The 24,547-nt window shown below is 40.6% G+C and overlaps 1 protein-coding gene across 3 annotated transcripts in view; it reads left to right on the top strand.

Moving 5' to 3' along the window:
* Window positions 1–24,547, top strand: part of LOC124156575 — a 216,457-nt gene that overhangs the window by 151,477 nt on the left and 40,433 nt on the right. Inside the window, exons 1-2 of one of the 3 annotated variants that reach the window (XM_046531203.1) lie at window positions 20,987–21,234; window positions 22,507–22,623. In XM_046531203.1, coding sequence (XP_046387159.1) covers window positions 21,226–21,234; window positions 22,507–22,623 — 126 coding nt within the window. In that variant the 5' untranslated portion in view covers window positions 20,987–21,225. Of the gene's footprint in view, window positions 1–20,986; window positions 21,235–21,934; window positions 22,341–22,506; window positions 22,624–24,547 lie in introns of those variants that run through there. The other 2 variants (XM_046531202.1, XM_046531201.1) reach the window with 2 other exon arrangements.

Below are 24,547 nucleotides of genomic sequence, written 5' to 3' on the forward strand. Positions count from 1 at the left end.
GCGCGCGCTCCATTCTCCCGGAATGGAGAAAGGGGTCGCGAGAGAGAGAGAGAGAGAGAGGGGGGGGGGAGTGTCAAAAAGGGAATTCTTGGGGGCGTGAAGGGGGTTGAGGGTATGTTGCCCGGAGGCCGGACCTGGAGTCAGCGACTCCAGTGCCGGAGATGGATCGGCCGCTGTCGGATGCGCGCGCGTAATCGGCGATTCCACCGAGGCGAGGAGAGCAACACGTTGAATGGGAATGAAAGTCTCCTCAATACGAATTAGTCTTCCCCCGAACTCTATCCCTCATTCGCGTTCGTGTGTCCGCTGCTTGAATCGTAGCAAACTTATTCAAGCCAACCATACAGTTATCATAGATCACTCTCGTCTCCTTTGATTGAATCGGGAAATGCTCAAGTCTCTTTCATATGTATTCACCCATTTGCCGGCCTCGGTGGCGGCGGGGTAACGTCCTCGCCTGCCCACGAAGAGGTCGCGGGGTCGAGTCCCGCCTGGGTAGGATTCCCTGTCCAGGGCAAGGTTGTTCTTGTACCCTTACTTATTAAAATTTGTTGAATACCCCGATGTAAAATGGACAATATGAGCTGTATTAGGTGGTTTGAGAATAAAATAAAATATTTTTGTGTGAAAGCTTATTTTAGGGTCATAGTACTGTTTAAAACCACTATTTCTATAAAGGCTTCTGTCGGAATAACTGGTCTAGAAATGAAACTATGCAAAGTATATTTGAAGTATAGCGTATAAGTGAGGAAAGGCAATGGATCTGAAGAATTCATCAGTTTGTACGAAAATTTCATCATCATCATCATCATTATAAGTCAATAGTCGTGAGATTGGTTTAACGCAGCTCTCTATTCCGCCGTCCTCATTGCTGGGCTTTTCGTAGTTACATATCTCTTTTCTTTTACATCCTTAATAATGTCATCTGCTGCTCATTCTGGGACGTCATCTTACCTTCTTCCTATTATCATGTGTCCGATCAATTTATCCCTTCTTCTTCTTAGGGTTTTGAGAAGACTTCTCTTAAGAAAATCATCTGGGGGACTCTGCCTTATTACATATTGGCAGTGGAAGTTGCCTATTTCCTTAAATTTTCTCTTCGAGCTTGTTTTTTTTCGGTATTATGTTGAGCTCGCCGTTTAAGTTATAACCATTCAAACAGCCTTAATGGCGACGGCCGTCCCCTTTTTTTCTAAATGTGGAGCATTGCTGTTGAGTGTAGAATGATATCTTTCTCGTGTACTGCGCAGCATTTACAATTCCTCTTTCATTTCATGGTGGACGAAATCCTGGCTTCGAAAGCCATGCATGTTTGCCATTGTCCATTCCGACGTGTCCCAACCTACACGAATCCAATCGCTTTCAATATCGCTGCCTCTGTCTGCGGTGTCACTGGAGTCTCCTATCTCCACTTCGCTGGCTCTGTTGCGAGTTAAAAGCCGCTTTCTATCCGTCGTTTGTGCATTCACGTTTTTGCTTTCAAGGACACTGTTTCCCACCGCCTTTTTTTTTCTTTTAGTTTTGGTGCTGATACAGCCCTCAAGCCCTTGCTTGCGTGGGCGATATATATCCCTTGGGTGGTAATGCAACGTAGAATGAAATTCATGGGGATAGGTGGGGGACTCATCAAGCCACGTTTCAGTGCACCTGATTCTGTGTGGAGAGATAAGCGTCGTCCGTCTGCTGTCGCAGCATAGATTGCGCATCGCTCGCCTCTGATTGGTTTCCCGTCATTGGATGGGTAATCTATGGTCTGATACATCCCAGCGATATCCCGTCTTCTTGCCGCGGGAAAACGTATCGAACGTGAACCCAATTTAATTACTTAGAAGTTACTTGCAATTTTCCACAAGTACTTATCAAATATATTATTCGTAAGAAAAAGGGGCGAATTTCCGCCAAACATAACTATTATAATTGCGAAAGTGGTTCCACCTCCAGCAGCTTATCGATGCATTGTCAACACTGCACTTAATGGCGCATACTTGCGGAATATTTGGGTTCAGATATCGAGAGTTTTATCAGGCTTAATCTGGTGGAATTCTAACACATTTGGAAAGAAACATTTCCCGGTAATTTCTCAGAAATACTTTAATTTCGCTTCAGAATGAAATTAAAGCATTTGTTGAAAATTTCCCGTAGCCTTTCATATACTAATGAGTTAGAATTCCACCAGATTTTGCCTCTAAAAAACTCGCGACGTGCGAAGCCAAATATTCCGCATGTGTACGTCATTACGTGCACCATACCCTATGCATCGAAAATCTTGCGAAAGTAGCAAAAATAATAGTTACATGTGTCGAAAGGTAGTAGTAAAGCCATTTATTTACGCCTAATCCATTTGGTAATAAACTAAAGACAAAATTTTATGAAAAAAATCGATTATTAATGGGCGTCATGCATTCGTGGTGTACTCGTGTATTATCTAGGCAGGTGCATCTCGGTCAGTTATCTCGGAAGTAAGTTCTTTGCTGATTCGAGAGAAGTTCTGAATGATTTCGTTTCGTTCGCAGACGGCCTTTGCGGTCCCTAGTTGTTGGGTCACCATGATATATTTAGGCTCGTGTTTTACTGGTTCGATGATCGTCATATCCCCATGTCATGCGCTCAGCGCTCGTCCGTTTCGAAAGTGAGCGTGCACACGCGACTCACCGCTCCTGCGAGTCGCCTGCCAGGAGCAGTTTGCGCAGGGTGGTTGTGTAACTGTGAGGTGTCCTCTGTCCCTTCGTTGTGCAGCCATCATAACTGGCCATGAGCATGGTGGTAATATGGAGCACAGTCAGGTCGTTAGAAAGCCCTTCAAAGGTGACACCCAGCTTATGTTAGAGTAAATATAAATGAGAGCGCTGGCTGCGTAGCAGAGTCGTCTATATTGCGCTCTCAGCAATAATCGTTCATCAAGCCGAGTTATCGCGTACGCTTTTACTTCATATTTTTTAGGTATATTGAACTTATGGCGATTGGCGAGCATTCGAGAAGAATTGACAAGTTTTCCGAAGTGAAATAACTATATAAAATTGAAGCGTGGCAGTTGCGGGAACGTCGGAAATAAATTGAAAATCCTGAAACTCATTAATGAAGTTAATAGGTATGTTTATTGCTGACGTATTGTCCATTTCTCTAAATATTCAATTGGAAAATTGAAATGAAACTAATTCCTCACGTCTCGACATTTATCATTCAAAGCATTCTTCCATTAGTGCTGTGCCAATCAATGGTGGGCTGCGACGATTCTACTTCTCCGTTAATGTGCGAGAATCTGCTGGACTTTGCTGTGCAGTAACCCGTAGATGGGGCCAACATTGAAAACTCCTGCTTCAATATTACTGTCGGAAATGAGAAAAACGTTAGCGAGTCAAATACATACGAGTGGGTTTTTATTAAGAGCTTTGTAATTCTTCTTCCAAGTATTAATTGTTTTGGTGTGCAAATATACAACCGAAATAAATAAAACGTTAATAATACGCTCTTTTCGGAATCTACCTACACTAATCACCGGGATCCCACGATCCGGGATTTCCATGTTGGTCGCATGCGCTGAAGCTCCTTCCTCGCCTTTGTTAACCCTTCGAATGCCAACCGATTTTATTTGTGCATTACTAAAATTGCCGAAGCATTTTTCCTTATTTTGCAGTAGTTTAGGAAAAATTGTCTCGATTCGATGTGAAGGTAAATATTTTTAAAAACTCGAGGAAAACTTAGGTACAAGCGGTTTCACCTTTTCAGTGAAATATTTAACGATTTTTTAACAAAATTAAGTTCAATAATAATTTAAACAAAATATATGTTATATCTTGTATGATGTTGGGCACGATATGGTGGAAGTTCTTAATATTATTAAAATAAGTCATTGCAATATTTCCACTGAGTTTTATTATTGCACAACGCGTTTCGTCGTTACAAACAACAATGTTGATAATGTTGTCGGTAACGACGTTGTTGACAAACAATATTTCACAATGTCGTTTGTAACGACGAAACGCGTTGTGTAATAATAAAACTGAGTGGAAATATTGCAATGTTTTATTTTAATAAATATATATGTTAAAATGAAATGAATTTTGACTTACTGGAGGAGTGGGAGAGCTCTTTTTGGCACTTTTAAAGGTTACCTGATATTTGCCCCGAGTTCGGCTCGCTTGACTCGCCGCAGAGTTTTGGTCCCCCTTGTCTAATGCCTCGATGATCTCCCGTGTTCACGTGTAATGGGTGCTAGAAGGACGGGGGAATAGCTGATGACCAGAATGCACAGACCATCGTGGCAGCCTTCATGTCCTTGGTGTCGCATAATGCCGGCGTCGATACGAATCGCTGATTGGATGAAGGTCAAACCACTTAGTGGTAGCTCTTGTGGTGTTTTGCACATGTCGGCACACGTTTATGACTCAAAATGTCTGACGGGAGTGGGGAAGAAACTAAGAACGCTGCTTGCGAGGTGAAGATCAACATTACACCATTTCGCTGAAAGTATTGTCGTTTATTAACGTGGATTTTTGTTGGAACGGTAGGAGGGAGTCTTATGGGTTTATCCGGGAATGAAAACCGTGACCTTGGTCAGTAACCAAATGACCTATCCACTAGGCCGCCAGGCCCCACTCGTTCTATTATTTATGTATCTATCTGCGTCCTACCCCGCAAGCCGACCCAGTAGGCGAGTGGCGGGTGGTTTAAATGGCATCATTTGCTTGCCTGTCTGAGAGTACATATTATTTATGCATGTACTCTAAATCAATATTTAATTTGTACTTTGACCACGAATATAACTATAGCACTATGGCCACTTTTTTTTTTAAAAGTCCTTATTACTATTTAGTCATTTTTTCTCCATGCTTGTTCCAGCTGTTTTGTGTGTTACGAAAATAATAATGGAAGAAAACCAAGAGACGAAACTGTCAAAAAACGATCTAATAGGACGTGAAGTGCTATCTGAGAATTAGAAAGATAAAGGAATTGGAAAGGGAGAGTAGAATGAAGAAGTGCAGTCAATCATAACCGTAAGGTTTCAAAACGGACGATTTGTAATTCATATTGCATTGCCTTATTCTTCTTTTTGTGTAGTTTTTATGTTTCAATTATTTTTTCGCCATTTAATTATTACGAAATTGGTTTATTTCATTGTGGTCCATACACCTTCGGTATATTTTCAGTAAAATGAAAAATAATAATATTATGGTTGAGTTATTTATTCAATCAAAGCGGTAGGCTTTAGGCTCGCGTAGGCAACTTCATTATCTGCTTCTCCTACACCATTCTGTGACTTCGAATTATTGTTGTGAGGTGGCTGAATCAATTTCGTTTCTATGTCCACCGAATTTCTCCGTCAATTGTCATAATTTTTCGAAGTTATCCGCGTTAATTATTAATATAATAAAGTTATTAATGTCCCCGCACGCTGCCGGTCGCTTTGATAACTGACGATGAAAAGAGTTCTCCTTGCAGGGGAGTGAAACTGAGTATGAAAATCCCCGCTGGAGGGGGGGGAGGGGAGAAAGAGTGCATGGGAATCTCCCTCTCGCCATTGGGGGGGGGGAAGAAATCGCACAGGTTGGTCTTGGGTCTGAACAGGATTTGAACTCGGGTCTCGTTAACCGCGCTGTGGGCAATGTGGAGTCGGTGGTATGTGTAAAGGCAGAGTTTTTCGTGGGTGTTTATGGAAAAATAAAATTTATATTCAATCAACCACCCCTTTGTTAGCTTGTCGACGTTTATTTATTGCATCAAGACTACAATACCTATGTATGTCAAGGAAAGGTAAGCAGAGGTTAACAGGTTTTCATTAACTATTTTATGTCATTTTTTCTACACCTGGGAATAAATGTCAACATACTGGATGCCGTTTCATTTATTATCGTTTAAATATTTTTTGCTGTTTAATGATTAAGAATTGGTCAATATCAGTTCGGTGCGAATACCTACCCTATATTTGAAGTAAAATGAAAGGTAATAATAATATCGTTGGGAAAAAATCATATAATTTAGGCTGTAGTGAAGGGGTTTATCTTTAAGATCGTGGTGGAACAAAGCAAAAGCAACATCCCACAAATAATTTAAAGTCTACTAGTTTCGATCACTTATTGCCATTATCAAAACAAACATTGATTTGATTTTCCTAAAGGTGCCCCAGGCCTCTCCCTCTACCCGTAGCTCTCGGGTTATCCTACTTTGGTTTCATGACCTCGGCCAGCCCCTCGCATGTAGAGTCTAGCAGAGGTTTCTTCGAGCTTTTTTTCGCCTCGGATTTGTGCTCGCCGAGTCGGTGCAGCAGTTGGTCCGGAGGTATTTTGGCTCGCATTTCTCCCGAAAACTGTGTGTGAATTCCAGCCACCATGCATGCATGCGTGCATGTGTTTACTACTGTTCCGTATCCTCTCTCTCTCTCCCCCTGGAGGGAGGGGGCGGGGGCAGAACCTCCCCTTCCCCCACTCCCCCAACCCCCCCGCCCCCTCCTCGCTCGATCAATAGGACGACGGCGGCGGCGGCGACGGTGAGCGCACTGCCCCCCCCCCCCTCCCCCACGGGAGAGGGGGGGGGGACCTCCCCTCAACGGAGGGGAAGGGCGCCTTCTCCTCTTTACATTACAAGTGGGAATTTAGGATCGTTTTGGATGTTCCAGTTCATGCGATTCCGGTTCCCGGTAATTTTCTTTTGTAATAAATAAACCAACTGATTAGGGGCGTTACTTGGTGGAACGATGAAATGTTCATGGTGAAACAAAACCCAGTACTATTCCACAAACTTTTATTTTAACTTCGTCTGTTAAAATTAAAATAAAAGTTTGTGAAATAGTGCTGGGTTCTTTTGTAATTATCGTTTGATGCCGTGTTCTTTTCGTTATTTGTATTTACAGGGTTGTCACCAGTGAGGGAAATAATGTAAATCAGGTAAATATCATTGAAATAGTAATTGAGATTGAAATTTGGGGGAATTAGGCATTAGTGATAGGAATACTGTGTAGAGGATCAGCGAATTGATGAATATTGTGGCTGAATGCGCAGAGCTTTGCTGCGTCGGAGGTAAGAGGTGGACGGGAGTTAGTTGCCATCCTGACTGGGCGTCTAAAGTTAGTTATACGTGCCGACTTGGCGCTATTTCACTTCAATTCCACCCACTTGGCTTTGTTTCATAGTACGCCTTTCTGTATTTTTTCCATGATATCCCTTAATACATTTGCTTTGGCGTTGATATAAAAGTCATAGAATTTTTTAAAAATCGGACTGCATATCAAGGAGGTAGAAAATGGAGAGTTGATATAAACCGTGATTAATTTTTTTATAGGTAATTTTGATACCTTTTTGGAATTAGCTGTTTTTGGTGTAGCATGGTATTTAGAGGATGCAACCGCCACCTCAGGTCATTGTCGCTACGAAGGAAAGGTGATGCGGGGAGAATCCCGTTTTCTTATCTCCGAATTTTCCCCGTACCGTCATGCTCAACATTCTCTTCTACCACCAGTTCTCGATGGCCTCTTTTATTTTCTGACCACTTTTTCTAATGGTCCAAGTTTCTGATCCATAGATTGCCTCTATTTTTTCTTACTGTTTCCTGGCTGCCAGTCTTATGTTCTCCGCGCGAAGTAGCCGCCTCTTTGCAATTCTCCGCGTAATTCGTTCATTTTGTTCAATCTTTCAAATTCGACTCGTTCGCTTGGTGCCCATGACTCGTTCTTTTTGACCGGATTATTCGTGAGCGACTCATCAGAGCTACCCTCCACCCCCACGCTCTCTGTATGTGTGTGTGTTGCGTGTGTCCCTCCATCCCCTCACGCGCGCACCCCCTCACACCCCTCTGCCTCGAAATGCTGTCCCCGTCGGGAAGAGAGGAGAGAGAGGTTGTCAGTCGGAGCAGAGGCGCCGCGCCGCTTAGCAAGGATGCTGCTCCCGCTCCCGGCAGCCCGCTCCTGCGTCCTATAGTCACTTTTCCCTCGGAGCTGCTGGTCGTAATGCCCGGATGTTGCCCTCCCGTGTTTATTTGACTGATTTGCGATTTATTACCTAATCGATTTGATGTCTTATGTATGTTGGAATATTAGCCTCGACGTTTCGATAAAAAAATGAAGTGTCTAAATTTTAATTCATTTTTCTTCTGTCAGACTGACCACATTCTCAGGTTGGCATCAAGTATGAAGGGTAACGGCTTTGTCACCAAGATATCAGTGGTATTCCCGTTTTTCATTGTTTAGACGACTTGTGGTTCCCATTAGGAACTGCCCAACCAAGGCGTCATTTTAGACAGGACACGGTGTAGGAAAAAACGAATTACAGTTGATTTTTTTTGCTTTTGACTATTGAATGAAAGTTTACTATCGTTTTTGTAGAAATTTCTAAAATCGATGACAAACGTTAAAACAGAAGTCATTATATCGATTTGGGAAAATAACCACATCTCTAATACCGCCGCGGGTAGACAATGAGTGTGGACTAATTTGATCCCTCCAAGAAAATTTCCTTCGGCGGGGTCAGGTCTTCTTCGACTGCTTAACCAAAAGTCGCGACGTGCCTCGGAAGGTTGCCTATATTCAGGGCTTGGATGTTCGTGAACGTCTGTTGTTAGCCTGTTCCAGAACTACGGTTTGTTTATGCCAATATAGCGCCGTTTGCGGTGTTCGTGAAACGAGGGAATTGCATTTTTCGTTTACTTTATAAAATGCGTAGGAAAGCTGCGCGTTTCGTCAAAAACTGCGACTGGCGTGCAGAAAGCGTTGCAGAGATGTTAAACCAATTAGGCTGGGAGCCGCTTTAGACTCGGATGCTGCGCGCTAGGCTTTGATATCTTGAGCAATCGATATAGCAGATGTCTATAAGAGCGACAGGGAGAATATCGAATTAGAACCCCACCATATTTCCAGGTTAGGCAGAAACTATTATTTTAATGGCATTTACGGACGGATAGGAAGTGGAACTCGTTTTTCCCCCTAACATTAAAGGACTAGCATTAATGCTAGACGGAACTTCGTTAGAGTCAACGACTGGTGTCCTTACATTCCCCCACACGCCTATATGGGCGGATTGCGGAGTAGCATGTAAATGTATTAAAATTATGATGAAATACTATTAGTAATAATACTCTCACGCGGGGTAGTATGTAGGTATAGACGTTTCGAAAGCAGTGCCTAAAACGTGAAGGCGTTGGGCCGCCGTGCGTGTATGTCGCCCCTCTTTACCGGGGCGCAGGAGGAGGTGGTGTGGGGCGCAGGGGCAGCAGCAGCGAGAGGCCCTCGAAAATGCTCAGCTTGCTCCCCGTGAACCCGAGCGCCGCGCCGTCGGGGTCAAAGGTCACGCCGCGCCGTGTCGCTCCTCTTTCTTTTCGCCAGCATCTTCTTTTTTTTCCACAGTCCCATTGTTTTCGCTCGGAATTCCGCTCTTCAGGGGCCCTCCCCCCTCAATATATCCGCTCTTTCCCCTCCTAAATGCTCCGTCCTTGGCTTTCGTTGGCGGTAATGAAAAGCTCGGAGTCCCAGGGAAGCGTGTTTGGGTTGTTTTCGAATGATCATGATTTTGACGGAAATCCAGGGGCTGATTGTGGTGTTTGTTTTTTTTGTGTTCATTGCTCTATTACTATTCGGAACCCTCGGGGATATAATCAAACCCCTCGAACAACCCCTGTAAACCAAACTGCTTTCATGCAGGATCTCCTTCGCAAAATTAGTGGAGATTAAATTTTTAACAGTTAATTATTTCATTGAACTGGTGCGATAAATACGTGCCTTTGTGATGTTCTCTTAGTAATAATTCGCATCTGTGAGGTTCGAGCTTTTGCGATTCATAGTAAAATTTCTGTGCAAAGTAACCTTGGATGAATTATATATTGTTTTGTTTGGGTGAGGAGCGTCTTCTATCTACCATCCTAGGTGCTCGTTTAAGTTTAGAGTTTTTGTTAGATGTCGACTATTATATATCCATTTTCTTTTTTAACATCGTATTTTTATTTTAATACCTTGTCATGACTTAAGAAATGAATTTTTCTGTTGTTTATTAATTGTCGATTGTTGGTTTGTGATCTTTATTCGAGCCAGGATGTCACAATGCAGCATCTCCAGTTACAATCATCATCAATCCGAAGCTTTTTATTTGACTCAGATCTTCACTCTGGTCTCCTTTCTGCTAACCTTTTCATATCATCGTATTTTTTCTCTTCTAGATTCTATAGAACTTTTCCTATGTTACTCATTCGGGGCTGTTGTCTCCCTTTCTTCCCGTGCATTTGTACTCCAATATGTCACGCTTAAATCCCTATATTTTATTTAACACCTCGCTTAAACTTCGAGGAGAATTTTCGACGAGGGTTTCTTTGAATTGGACAGTATACTTTAGGTCACATGCAGGCGCTTATCCACCGTCGTCTATCGTCGCCCAGGGCGAACACTGGGGTGTCTGCACTCGCGTTTGCAGGTATGTCGTCGCCGCCGCAACTCAACCGCCCCATCATGCGTGGTGTCTCCTCATGTCGCTCTCCTTCGATGTATTGAATGTTGAGCAATTTTATGTTGTACCAATACATGTATTAGCCGCGTTATTTTTATCTCAAATTACCGAGTTCGAATTGAACGACCATCATTTTCCACCGCATCGCTGACATTATCCCGAGAACACCAACCCCTGGAAACCATTCATCTAATCCTTCAAATTTACAGTGTTTGATCTAAATTAAAAATTCTAGAGAAAGTCGAAATACCATAAAATGTAGAAGAACTAGCCAATAGATCATAAAAATGCTCTGTCTTTTCAAATTTATTATTCCATTAATTTTCTACCTTCCGGAGAGAGAAGTCATGTCTCAAGTTGCCTTGCACTTAAGGGGGGTGAGGCCCGCAAATATGAAACGGTTTGCTCACCCAAGAACAACAATGCTTGAAATTTAATGGGATTCCCCATATCTCTTCGTCTGGAAGCCATGTTGCTCACTTTAGACAATTGAAGTTTCTTTGTATCTTAATTATCTAAGAGTTGAAAATCTGCCCTGTCTTTTGACGCTTGATCACCCGAAATATGGATTCGGTAGTGGGCTTGAATTCAAAAGCCTCCTATTTATTTATTCAGCCCCAAGGCTTCAAGGGTTTGTAACGATAATAAATCCATAAAGATAAAAGCACAATTTCAGAAACAATAAATAATGTTACAATGAGGAGAAAATCGTATGGATAGGTGATGTATCTGAGAGTTGAAAACGTGTGTGGGCTCTTGAATCATAGTTAATTTGACAATTTAATCATGCAGATTGAATGGTAGTTAGTTGGTTGGAATTAAGTCCAAATATCACGAAAATTTCGTTTTCTTCATGCTTCACGGTGGTCACCCAATGTGACTTGTTGGCGATTTAAATTTATGCAAGATGCAAAACCTATAACCATTTTTCCCGCTGAGAAACTTTCAGCATTGTTTCTGTCACTAATGGAAGTCATCCTATACGTGGGGGACATGAGAAAGATACTGGATGGATCAGACCTTTCCGGTGATGCTAATAGCATATGGGAGTAAGTAAAATTTTGAGAGGTATCGGTTTAGTATCTCGTGGTCTTGAATCCATGTTAAAAAAATGGCAGCCACGTCTCGCGTCTCATGGGGAATAAGTTAAGTGTTTATCGGAGTCTAAAAGTGTTGCTCACGTGTCGAAATATGCTGGTTAAATGTTTCATTATCTCCGGTAAAATACCCCGAAATCCTCGGCTTGACGCTCCTCTTCACTCTGTTAACCTCGCTGCTAATGCTTTCTAACTTGTGTTTTTCTTGTCTTTCACATTCCCCATCACTAAAAGCACCGAATTATCGCTAATACCGAAAACGATTCGTCCATTTTAACGATTTTTGCACCCATACATACGCAGCCCGTTCATAGCCCATTTGAACCATTTGTGTTTACGTTATTGTGATATAGACTTCATAGAAATGTTATATGCATATCCTATAGGCATAGGTCGTACGCTTTCTTAGAATTATGACTACGAATATTGTTGAAATAAACTGTACCTCTAATTTCTATTAGTGAAAATTCGGTGCAGTCCTTCGCCGATGCTCTTCATCAGTCCGTCATGCCGTATGATGAGGTCCTTCAAAGCGTTCTGTCTCCTTTCCTGTTTTTTTTGGGAGGCTTCTATTTTCTCCCACCCCTTTATACATCTATACTTTTAAAATTGTATGCATTGAACAAGTATTAAAGCAGAAGACGCTTAGAACATTTTATTCACAATACAGGGAAACATTAATTTAAAAATTGTTCCGGTCACCTTCTCGACGTAGTATTGATGTTGGAGTATTACGCATCCATGTGTTAATTGGTAGTAAATATCATTTATTGTTGAAAATTTTTATTACATTAATAGAAAATTTCAAGTGGAATTTGGACGGTTTCACGGGCTTTTTGGTGTTTTTTTTTTTTTTAACTACTCGTAATATCTTAAGACGTAGATCGTCATATGAGTCACGGTTTTCGGGCATTCCTGACCTCAAGACGCCAGTAGAATGGCTGGAGAAACTCTCGTCACCTAAGGACAGCACAACGCGGAGGAAAGCCCGAAAGCCGAGACTTATTTGGAGAAACACCGCGGAAACCTTAGATCAACGTAGAGGTCGTTCAATCATTGGGTAATGAAATGGCATTTTTTCACCTCGTTATCAGTTTAGGAACCGCCACAATATCAAACACTGTGGGAACTTGCCGTTAATAAACCAATACCGAAGTGCAAATTGCCATTTCATTTACCAAGCATGTAATGGAACGACTCGACATAGATTTTACCCTTTGATTATTTACACGTCTGATATGAATAAGGGGTTGAGATATCTCTCGCCTTCATGTATCAACATGGAAGTCGTTCTTTTTTTGCCCCTCCCAAAATTCAGTATCTTTAATTAGGAAGATTTTTTGATCCTACCAGTATAATTATTCGGTTAGTTCTATGGATATGGGGTTGTATTTAGAATATACGGAAATGGAATAGAATATATATGTATTATTCTCTGGGCATCACCCTCTAAACAAAAAGACAGTTGCCTACAAAGTAGAACTTGGTTCAGCAGAAAAGAGCAATGCACACATGAAAACGAAAGCATAAGATTTGGCAGTCGGTATATAGGAAACAAAAATATGATTTGAAAGGAAACAATATCCTAACATTTACAATATCTGCGATTTGTAGTCTGTAGCAAAGTAAATTTTATTTTGCTCTGCACCGAGTAGAGTCGCGTATAATCCTATTTTGAATTTATGAATGGATCCCTTCCCTTCTAAGCTTTCATAAAAATAGTCAAGAGCCCTATTAATCGCAGAGTGAATATAATTGGGGAGGAGGGGAAAGGGGGGGAGGGGTCCCCGCCGGTGGGGCGGTTGGAGAAGGGGCTGAGAGAGGGGAGGCGTTCTCCCTCCCTCTCCTCTCTTCCCTCTCTCCGATAGGCATCGATCGATAGGTGGCTGCGCGCAGAGTCCACGGCCCTCCCTCCCTTCTTCTTTTCCGCTTAAGGGTTCGTGCGGGTCCTACACGTCGCACCCTTCCTGGTCAAGGCGCTGATTATTATTGTAGTAAGGGTTGCTACGCTCATACCATCCCCCTCTTCCGTGGTCTTTTTGCTGGGGTTGTACCTTGAACCTCCGTTACCCCTTTACCTTTCCTCCTGGTATTGAATTTGGAGTCGTCGTGTTGTTATTTTCATTTTTTCTTTCCCTCTTTTACGTACTCTAACATAATGTCCTCTGTGTATTTCATATGGGTTTACAGTACCATTTTTGGTCACTCTCCTGAAAACCTTGAACGCCTAGGAAATATATGCTATTTCATTGTGTCGTGAGAGCCATGGAATTGCAGCGAAAATGAAAAGTGTATTTGGAAAAATCAGATTCGTTGTTAAAAATAAATTGTGATTATTCCTCACCCTCTTTAGCATAGCTTAATATTACGTATTTTTACATCCCATTCCCCAAATTTCATTGAGGTGGTTATCAGTAGCTGTAAAAATTCATTTCTTTATCTTTATTTTACTAATTTTTTATTTAGATTTGATTAAATCTGCGCCAAATCATGACGATGAATATTGCGTAGAATACATGTAATCGTACAGTCTGGAAAATCACTGCAGTAGTCAGTAAAAGTCGGGGAATTTCAGCTTGATACTCGGGTGGCCGCCCTGAATAGCTATTGTGAATGCTCTGGCTAAAAATGTGGGGGTTCGTGAAATGAATTAAATACCTACTAACTTATGCATGGAATAGACAGATATCATATAATCCTTTTCAAATATCTGGCGATGTGCTAGACAGGCCTTCGTGGTATTGGAAGAGAATATCTCGTTGAAAGATGATGATTATTAAAGGCACGTGACGTTCAGCCTTGGCGCCTGGTTGAAGACGGCGGTGACTTTCCGTTCCTAAATTTTTTCATAATCTATAAGCCTTGATGTTTTTTAGTTTCTAAAACATTTTTTGTAATGTTACCTTTGTTTATTTATTCAATTATGGTTGTGAAATATTTCCTCATTATTCAACCAAATACATGAATTTCTCGAAGACAATTGGGTTGCAATCTCTAGTTTCGACTCGTCATCAACAGCCATCAATCCTAAGATTGGTTTGACGCAACCCTTCATTCAATTCTTCTATCGGCTAATATTTTAATACTTACGTAATTCTTTTGCTGCTCATCCTTCCTCACCTGCCCTTAAGTATTTCATCCGCGGCCTACCTGTGCTGTTCTTTCCTTCCACCTGTCCTTCAACGATACATTTACATTTTTCTGTCGTATCTTTCGATGTGACCGATTGAATTGTATCGTCTTCTAACCAAAGCTTTCCTCTTCTCTCCAACTATTTCTAAGCCCTGTCTGCGCGGTTCATTAATTCGAACGAGTTAAATGTCTAAATGCATGAACGCGAGAATTAACGCCAAAATGGACCACGTAACCACCCAAATCGTACGAACGCATGACCAGAAAATAAAACCTGTTCTAATTTGATTCATGCATTCGTACATGTTCCTTTCGGGTCCACCAAGATCGTTCACGCAATCAGACATTGCCTAGTAAAGGTTAATGAATCGCGTTAACAGGCCGTTAGAACTTCCACGTTACTCACACGGCATAGCCATTTGATCTTCATCATTCTTCCTTCCTCTTTCTTCTTCCCTCATCCTTCCCATGTACGATCCGTTTGGCATTATTCCTCGAACGGCACCGACCTTCACAATTATTTTCCCTCTTCTAGAAACCTACGCAGAAATGAAAAGGATTGACCAGGACTTCGGTACTTAAAGGGCACAATGGACCATAGAATTCTTCATTTCTTTGCAACCTAAGGACTACAGGGTCTTACATTTTGAAGACGTGCTCTTCCGTGGCGTGGAAGCTGTGAACTTCCATGATAACTACGAAGAGTTTGATCTCTAACTTTAGATCTCCTCAGGCACAGTTGGAAACCCTCGAACAGTATTCCGTTGGCGAGTATTTAGCATTCCGTGCGTTTGATGGCATATTCAGTCGTGACGGAACATTCTGTAGCAAATTTCCCGCAACTTCCAGTTGAAACAAATGAATAAATTAATGACTATGAAATGAATATTTCAGTATTTTTCAGTGGTTTGGTTAAGGGGTAGCTTTAAGGATGGGATTGGGTAGAAGGAAGGCAGATGAGTAAAGAAACGTACAAAATACGCCGAAGTTGAAAATAAACGGAAGGAAAAACACGAACACGCCGGAGTCGCACACTCAGCAAACGTTGCCCTAGGAACATATTTCCGCGTACGTCCCCAAAGATGGGACCAGTTCGGCGCGAGGGTAATTTTCCGCCCTTCCTAAAAACGGAATCCCTGATCCGTCGGGAGTGTGGCTATCGCCCGGATGCGCACGTGGTCCAGCGGCGGGGGACATCCAGGAAGCTAGCCGCTGCACCCCTCTCTCGCTGCGATACGCTGACCTGGGACAGGCATTGACTGTAAAGCCAAGGGGGTCGGCGGGGTCAAGGTGTTTATCTTCATCGCCGCCAAATACTTTCATGGGCACGTAGACTTTTAAGCTTGGTTAAGGCTGAAGGCTCTGCGCCAGGGCTTCCAGGAGCCGCTTCCTCTTGCGACGGCTGCCGAGGTGAGAAGTAGGTGCTGTCATGGTTTTCGTATTTCCACCGCGTTTTTTGATGCCTGTTGACGAAATTTTCTCCGGAAATCACGCCAGCATCTTCAGGACAGAAGTTGCCGACGAAAATGTCGTCATCAGGCACGAATCAACGCGGTGGAAACCCGGGAATCATAACAGCCAGTCATCTTATCCTAATAAGGGTGGGAAAGAACGATTTTTGGCCTCTGCGCTCGTAACCATGATTGAAATTTCGGAAACTCATCACCTACCTCCATCCTTCCAACTTCCCGGGCTATGGAAGCAATAGTTGAATTGCAGCGGTGTGCTTATTTTTAGCGAAAATTGCATTTCCTTTGAATTTAGATTACACTTCGGGGAAAAGGTCTTTTTTTTTGTGTTTTGAAAATGTAACAATTTGGTTTTTAGTTGCGTCACCAACTAGGTCGTTAGGATCACACCCAAATTCCCGACTGATCATTATTTTAATTTACTAAATGTGTCTTTTAAATATTGCTTTGCTTAAGTTTTTCTCTTGAATCTTTTTGGCGCACCACGCGTTTCGTTGGATAATTCAGCATTTTCAAATTTAAAGATTTGAAGTGCGATGTCTTATTTTAACAATATTTTTTAGTGTGCATTGTTCCGGAGTTTCGATTTTCCATTTTGTGGTTTATTTTAAGCAAGAGAAACAATATCAAAATTTCCTTGAATGAAAAGTTTGAAAGAAAATTTTCATGTAGTATACGTAACTTCGAAATTCATGTAATATTCTACACCTCGGAAATTGAAATGTTCCCGGCCAGGTTAATTCCCCTACCTACCTGCCTACCTTTAGGCCATTTAAAAAATCAAATAATAGATCAAATTTAATTTTTTAAATCTATTTGTAATGCGAAGATGTCGTTCTCTCTGTAAAATAACAATGAAGTGCACCAAACAAATGAATTGCCCCGTGACGAGATGAAGAATGGGACCGTTTTGCCCCTTCTCCTTTGTGTTACTCCTGTTTTTTTCTCCACCCTTCCGGCTGTTTAACTAAAATGTTTAATGATTGATTGTTGTAGTCGAATAAACTATGAGTAAAACGACGTATTACACGACCCTTTGGAGCTGCGACAGAATTTCATAAAAGTTCAGCGTTCTACCTTGTTTGCGCCGATAGTAGGCTTTTTATCGGTCATTTTCTGCGAGCACTATATTTCTCTGCTTCTTACCAGAATAATATATAATGCGATATTCCCTGTCTTTATTTAGATACAATCTCCATCTAGTATAACTTCCTATGTACCCCCTCTTTCACGGGATTCATGGGTGCACAATATTAATGAAGGTCATGATTAAGCGTAGTTTATTAAAGATAGATGCGTTCCCGTAGCGTATTATTTTTTTAAATCATGCATCACTTTGTAAATGTTCTGGTTGTAAGGCGTGACTAATAGTGAGTCTTGTAACCACAGATTTTCTTTGAGCTGTTTCCAAAGTTTCTCTGTTAATAATGTCTTCGTCATAACTGCCGTTTGGATCTTAATGCGTTAATGTGATAGCGAAATGCATAGTTGCGTGAAATATATTCATCTTAAATCCTCGCTCTCGCCGTGAATGGAGTTAACTTGTGTAATGGGTTGTGTTGGTGTTGAGAGAAGTTGGGAGTGCATAGATATTTACCGCGATTAACTTTCCCTTGGCAGTCTATGTATGTATCGAAATAACCTTGGAGCGGATATGATATGGTTTGAAGTTCTAGTTTTAAGTTAGAAGTACGTTTGCCTCATGGTTCAGCGCTATGTGCTGCTAATAATGCCTGCTGCAGGAAATGGGTATGTGATGTCAGGGGAATGTTGGAGTTGTGAAAATATGTGACATTCGGTTCGAGTGAAGGCGTATTCTTCGGTTACGTGGGCTATTTCAAGATGAGAATCAATATATGGCATGCCGTAAGTTGGTTTTGATGTGCCAGTGGATACCGTGCAGAAGTATACTGTTAAAAATATATATTATTTTACAATAGAAAATTGTGCACTCTTTTCGGTGGTATCTTTAGCACATACTGTTTTAATACACTGTTTTTGATACGTTTAAACATAAAGTTGATTATATTTCAAAATTTTAAGCCCTGGCGATGTCAAAAGTAGACTATGGATAAGGAGAAAAAGAAACAGCGTAATTTTATAACCTAGGCCGACGACTGAAACTTATCGACAATCATACCAATACTTGGGGCCAAAATTATTTAGTATGTTGCCAATCAATGTGGCCAAAAAGGAAAAAAGATGAGGATTTACATCCACTGTCAAAAAATGGCTTATGCGGTATGAGGAAGTAGAGTTTATGTTAAGAAAATTGGCATAAAAACGTTTTCAATAAAAGATATATTGTATGTATGTAATTCTTATGCGTCTATATAAGATAGTTAGTTATCCATGTGTACATTTTTGGAATATCACAATTGAATGCAGTCGGTAAGAAAACAAATCACTGAATACAACGAAGTAAATTTATTTTTCATGTATGTTTGCACCAGACCTGTACAAACAGTGTAAGATGGCAGCCCCAAAACTATTCCAAAAGGGGTACCTATATATTCCATCATTATTAAAGTGTATTCTGATGCAATGTATGTGAATATGAGTGGCATAAAGTTATATTATTATTATTTAAGGAAGAAAGCAGGACATGATAATAGCAGAGACTGGGGGTTTGACGAATTTACTTCGAATAAAGGATTAAGTAGCAGGGAGGCGTTTCGATAATTACGTAAGTGTCCTTGAATTCAGAGGATCGTGCTGCAGATGTAGAGCATATTCCACGCCATTCTTCCGGGGGTCGTCGGCATTTCTAGGATTCGTTTGACCGTCCGTCAATTCTTGTTTCAGCGAATCTTTTCTTGCTGAAGTATTTATTTTCCTTTGCATTCTTGACAATATAGGCGGATTTTGGGGAGGGCCACGGGGGCACGTTCCCCTCCCCCCAGACGCTCAAAAAATGGACGAGATTTTTAATACGGTTATCATTGCGATCATTTTGCGATCGTTGCGTTTTCTGCATTACGGATCCTCAGTCATTTATTTTCATATTAATAACTCCAATATTAAAATGAAGGGAATATTTCTTAAAGTAATTGTTACGTGTTGTTTTTAAACTCAAATACGAGAAGACCGTTTTCCCTTCAAGCCTTTGTATTCCCCCCCTCCCAGAAAAAGTCCTGTATCCGCCCTTGCTTGACAAAACATATTTCTAATTCGAGGCCCTTACTTGCCATACTCCCCTCGATTATTACCTCCAACAGACCCATCATTTCACCTAATATGGCCAATTAGGTTGCGCTGTATTTTTTCAGGATTTTCGGGGAACTTTTTCTCACCTAGCACTTCTGCATTGCTCATCTATTTGGCCTTCATCATTATTTGGTAGCACCGCATTTTAATTGGCCACCTTTCACTTGGTTGCTGCGCTCATCGCTCTGCCCCTGTGCCAAAGAGAAACGTACTCCATTTATTGGTTTTGATGAATTGTTTCCTTCTATGGGTTGTCTTCGCGGAAGCTATTCTAATGACTATTTCTATTTTGCCTAGTCCTTCGCTGGTCGCTCGGGTTCTAAGGTGACATAAGCACCGGGTGTATACCTCCCTCACCCCTCTGGTTTTCGTTTCCTTAGTTTGACGTTGGTTTTGCGCTCCCCCTTTTTTCCGACTCATCCCGTAACGTATTTTATTAATTGAAAACGATGCATTTAAATTCACACCACTACGCGATAGGTTCTACACCATTGCATTTATTCCAAAACAGAAGATGATGAAGGTAATTCATGCATATCACATTGTGATCCACCGTAATCTATCCATAATCTCGCAAGGAGATTGTCTTAAATAGCGGTCTATTCGAAGTTGGATTGTATTTTGCTCAAGGTTTTGATCGTAATTTCATGTAATATTATGAGGTTTGTTGTTGAACCTCTTTCAAGAGCAATTATTGTTCATTTTTATCCATAATAATATGTTAGAGGATTTCCTTTTATACTCTCCGTTCCCTGTATAACCTACCTTATCACATTATTTTTTTCCGGGCGCGTAAACTATCGCTCCTAAACTTGGTATACATTTTCGACCAGTGGCGCAGCGAGGGGGTTTTTGGGGGATAACCCCCCCCCCTCCCCCCCCAGAGCTCAGAGAAATTTTTAAGTTTGATCCATTTTACTTAATTGGATTGATATTACCAATAGAATTGTGGAAGGATTGATAAAATATCCCTCAGAAAGCCATAAAACTCACCATATTGAACCATTTATCTAAAAATTCAGCAATTTATTAATCTCGCACCTACCGCTTATCCAGGTTGGTATGCCATATCTCCACGCACCCTGGTATTAGTTGCACCTAAACCCCCACCAGCCTGAATACGTAGCTGTGCCCCTGTTTTCGTCATGGTACTAGAAGCCTTTTCGATAATTAATATCAATTCAAAGAAAATTCTATTGTATTGCTATTCGAATAAAAGAAGCGAGAAGTGAAACAATTTACGAATTTCAACGTTGACGTGCGCCTAATCATTAAGTTCTCGACTCTCCTCGCGGTATTTTTCTTTGATATTTATCGGATTATATCTTGAGTGCATCTTGCAGTATTATTATTTTTTTCGTTTTGGAACCATGCTCAGTAGTGATTCAACAGTCGTTACGTGTCATTTCGTTTATATTTCTTCTAAATTCTGTACTGATGATTACGTTGTGAGCCCTTTTTTTCTCGAGGCGATGCTGGAAGCGGTCAGAATGAACTTTATTTAGTAGTGTTAAATGAACGCGCGATCAGCGACCACCGATCGAGGCCAAGGAGTGCGGAGTGTGGGCTGCGGACTGCTGGCGACGAAATTTGGCAACAACGACAAAGCACGTGAGAAAGGAAGACATGGGCGGTGGCGTCGTGAATCGGCTGGTTGTGGAACTTGTACCGGCTCTGTGTAGGTAGTCGTGTCGTAGCAGCCTCGCATTAGTTGTGCTTCGGTTGTTCGATCGGTTGTTGTAGACTGTGATAGCAGATAAAACAACAAGTGATATATCCAGTTTTTAATTTGTGTGCCTTTTAATCTTTAGTTTCCAGTGTATGTGGTGATACCTGAACTATGGATTGTGGATGTAGTCATTGGACGTCTTGAATAACGTTTCTCGTGTTACTTATTTTATGATATCGGTAAGAGAAGTTCGTTTAATGTACTTTATAAAGTTTTCTGTGATCTTTAATGTTTTAGATGGACTTGTCTGTGAATACTTATGTGGAGATTCTCTTCAAGCCTTGAGCTAGTTGATAAAATAATGTGTCATTATAAATGAGGCGTAGTTATGTTTGTTGGTTAATAATGAAGCCTTTAAGATGTTTAATGTCTTTCTCAATGTATTAATTGTACTTCTCGATTGAGCTAGACGCAAATTAGCATAGTACAAGAACTGAGGGCTCAATTTATTGCATATTCATCGTAACGTGTGTCAATGAGGACAGACTTTTTTTTACCTTTCCTCCGCACTCACGAGGCGTCGAGATTATCTGTATCTAAAATGCAACTTAAATTAATATTTTCATGCCGTCATGAATTTCATGTTGACTAGGTCTTCGGACTTTTCGCTGAAAGAAGACACATTTTCTCATGATTCCTCGCCATCTTGACACGGTTGTCGCATGCCATGTGACTCGTATTTTTCTTGTATTTATCGATATAGAATGCTTCGAATGAATGATCCAAGTTAAATCAAGTTTCAATACATTATGCTATGTGCAAATGAGTTTGTGTCACTTGTCAAATTCAGTTTCGTGTTTAATCAGTGTGGTATCGGTAACTGCAGTGACTTGCTTGCTTCGTTCGTGACGTCAGATGCTAACATGTCCGCTGCCGGAGTTGTTTTGCACGAGGTTGCAGTATTTCCTCTAGAACGTTCTGCTGATAGTGAGGAATTAGATATGTCATTATTAGAATAGGTGTTAAGGAGAAAAGAGACTAATGTCAAAGCGTGGTGTATTATGAGGATTAGCTTTTTAGTTAGTTCAGTTTTACGAATTACAACATAGCGGATATCATCAACGATTGGCGTTTCTGCAATTATAATTTATTTTTCCTGATTTTATAGCGAGTCTTCATCTTAGAGGATTACAACTCTTACGCCACAAATGCTGTACCCAATATTCAGTATTGATATCTTATGTCATTGTTTCGGTGATGTTGGTTTGTTCCTTTCGGCTGTGAGCATTCCCAGTAAATGAAGCTATTTCATGAGCTTACTCGTCAGTGCTTTTCTATAATCACAGTGAGTTATGTAGTTCATGTTATTTACGATTGTATCGCATATGTTACTCCTAGTTGGAGATTGTTCAATTGGATTAAGGTCTAATCCATGTAATTTCATGTGGTTCACTGTTACATATGTAAAGTGTTTTTGTCTCCTTTTTGACTGTTTTTTTTTTTGTTTTTAGGATGAAAAAAACTCGGGTGTCTCGGAATTGGATGACGGTCAGTTGAGGGCCCTCCTGGATGAGGCAATAAACTACAAACGTCCCAAAGATCGGGAAGGAAAGAGTAATCTTTTCAGGGTGAGTTGAAGCACTGAGAACGGTCTGGTAAAAGTCATTTCACTTTCATCCAATATTTATATATGATGGAAGTAGCCCTTGATTTCAGTGACAGTGGGTATGGAATGCAGTTTGAGTGCCAATTGTTTTGCTATATTACTCTCAACTTACTGATTTAAATATTGCATGTAGTATATTATGTTTTGTGTATTCAACACCAAGGCAAACTTTGCTGTTTCATTGTCATCCTGAAATTAGTAATAGTTACAAGCCAAGGTGCCTAGGTGGACTTCCTTACATTTGAAAAGTTTTCTTTGCTTATTATTTTGTTGGAGTGTCAAATGCAGCTTTTAGCTGTAGAAGCAATTGATAGTTTTAGATGAAAATGTATTTTTACTTGAGTTTTTGAAGTATATGTTCAAGTAACAATTTCAGCCTTCACTTCATGGAAGCTATTTAAATTTACAATTATATATCCGTACATTTCAACTTAACTCAAATATTTGTGAATAATGCTGGAAGTATTTGATCAGCACTCACAATCTTACACTTATCACTGAAGCTATTGTGTTAATTTGATGAACATTTTCAAGCATGTAATAGTATGTTTCCAGTTCAAAAAAATGAACCAGAAATCATTGCTCCACTTCCGGAAGCTCAGCTAATGGACTTGATTTGACAGTTCTGCACTGCCAACCTGTCTCTTAGTTTAGCACAAAAATCTTCCACTTATTTGTAATTGTAGATTTACCTATATGTGGACATAATTCTAGGTGGGTGCTTTGTTGAATATTTATAAGAGCACCTTTGGAGCAGGAAATAGTTGAGTAAAAAGAGAGCTGTGACATTCAAGAGTTTGGAAATTTGTACTCTCTCTTATTCAGGAATACTCCATAAAATATCGACACTGTCGACATCAGTTACCATAAATTTTCGTATCTATAAAAGGGGTATCATTACTTGTGATCTATTTTCTTGGTGGTATTCCTTCTGAAGTTAATTTAGGTTGGTAATTTTTGGTAGGACATGTATTGTTTAATCATGCTTCTTTGCTCCACTCATCTATTCAAAATTTCTGTATACAATCAATATCAATTAAAATTTAAAATGGAAATAGTATTATAAGCACATCTATGAAATTAATGATAAAGGTAAATCATCAGACTGATTAAAAAATGGAGAAATCTTGTATCTAGTTACTTATTTGAGGCTGGGGGAGAAATAATGCATTGAAAGAAATTTAATGAAAGACATCACATAAAGGTTTACAGCCATGATTATTAACATTAGTTATTCCCTATTTTTATTACAGAAAATGATGTTTCAATGGATACATTTAGGTGTTATCACAGTAGAAGTTATGCTTTCAGCTTGCATCATTTATATTCAGGTCCACGTTATGAGACAAGGTTGAGGAAAGTTGCAAATAATATCATGTGTAGGCAGTAAATAGAAATGGGGGGTACTGGAGATTTCAGGGTCCTTCTGGGGTGTATGGAAAACATTCCTGGGCAAAGGAGGGTCCGTAGGTCCTGTTTTTAAGGCTCAAAGGAGGTGGGAATTTAATGCGGAAACCCTCCAGTAGGTGTGCATAGGCCAATATGGCATTCACATTCAGCCAATTCAGGTAATTTTATTCTTTGTCATTTTTGTCTTAAGATTTTTGGTACACGATTCCTCACGATGACTTCAGCTCCTGTATCACTTGATATGATGCTAATGAGGAAATGGTTGCTGTGCTGTAATCACCAACTTTTAAAAAGAATATGGGGGAATCATCTTAGAATCGATGATGAATCAACTCTTATAGAGATGTAAAATGAAAGTCCACTTTATAAAAAAAAATTCTCCTTCATAATTGATCTTGTGTGAGTCTTGCGGAAACATGGAATGAAAATGAAGAAGGCTTTGCCATGGACACGGTCCTTCTTTAGTCTCTCATTGT

The sequence above is a fragment of the Ischnura elegans genome, chromosome 3 (assembly GCF_921293095.1).
Source record: "Ischnura elegans chromosome 3, ioIscEleg1.1, whole genome shotgun sequence".
Taxonomy (NCBI): Eukaryota; Metazoa; Arthropoda; class Insecta; order Odonata; family Coenagrionidae; genus Ischnura; species Ischnura elegans.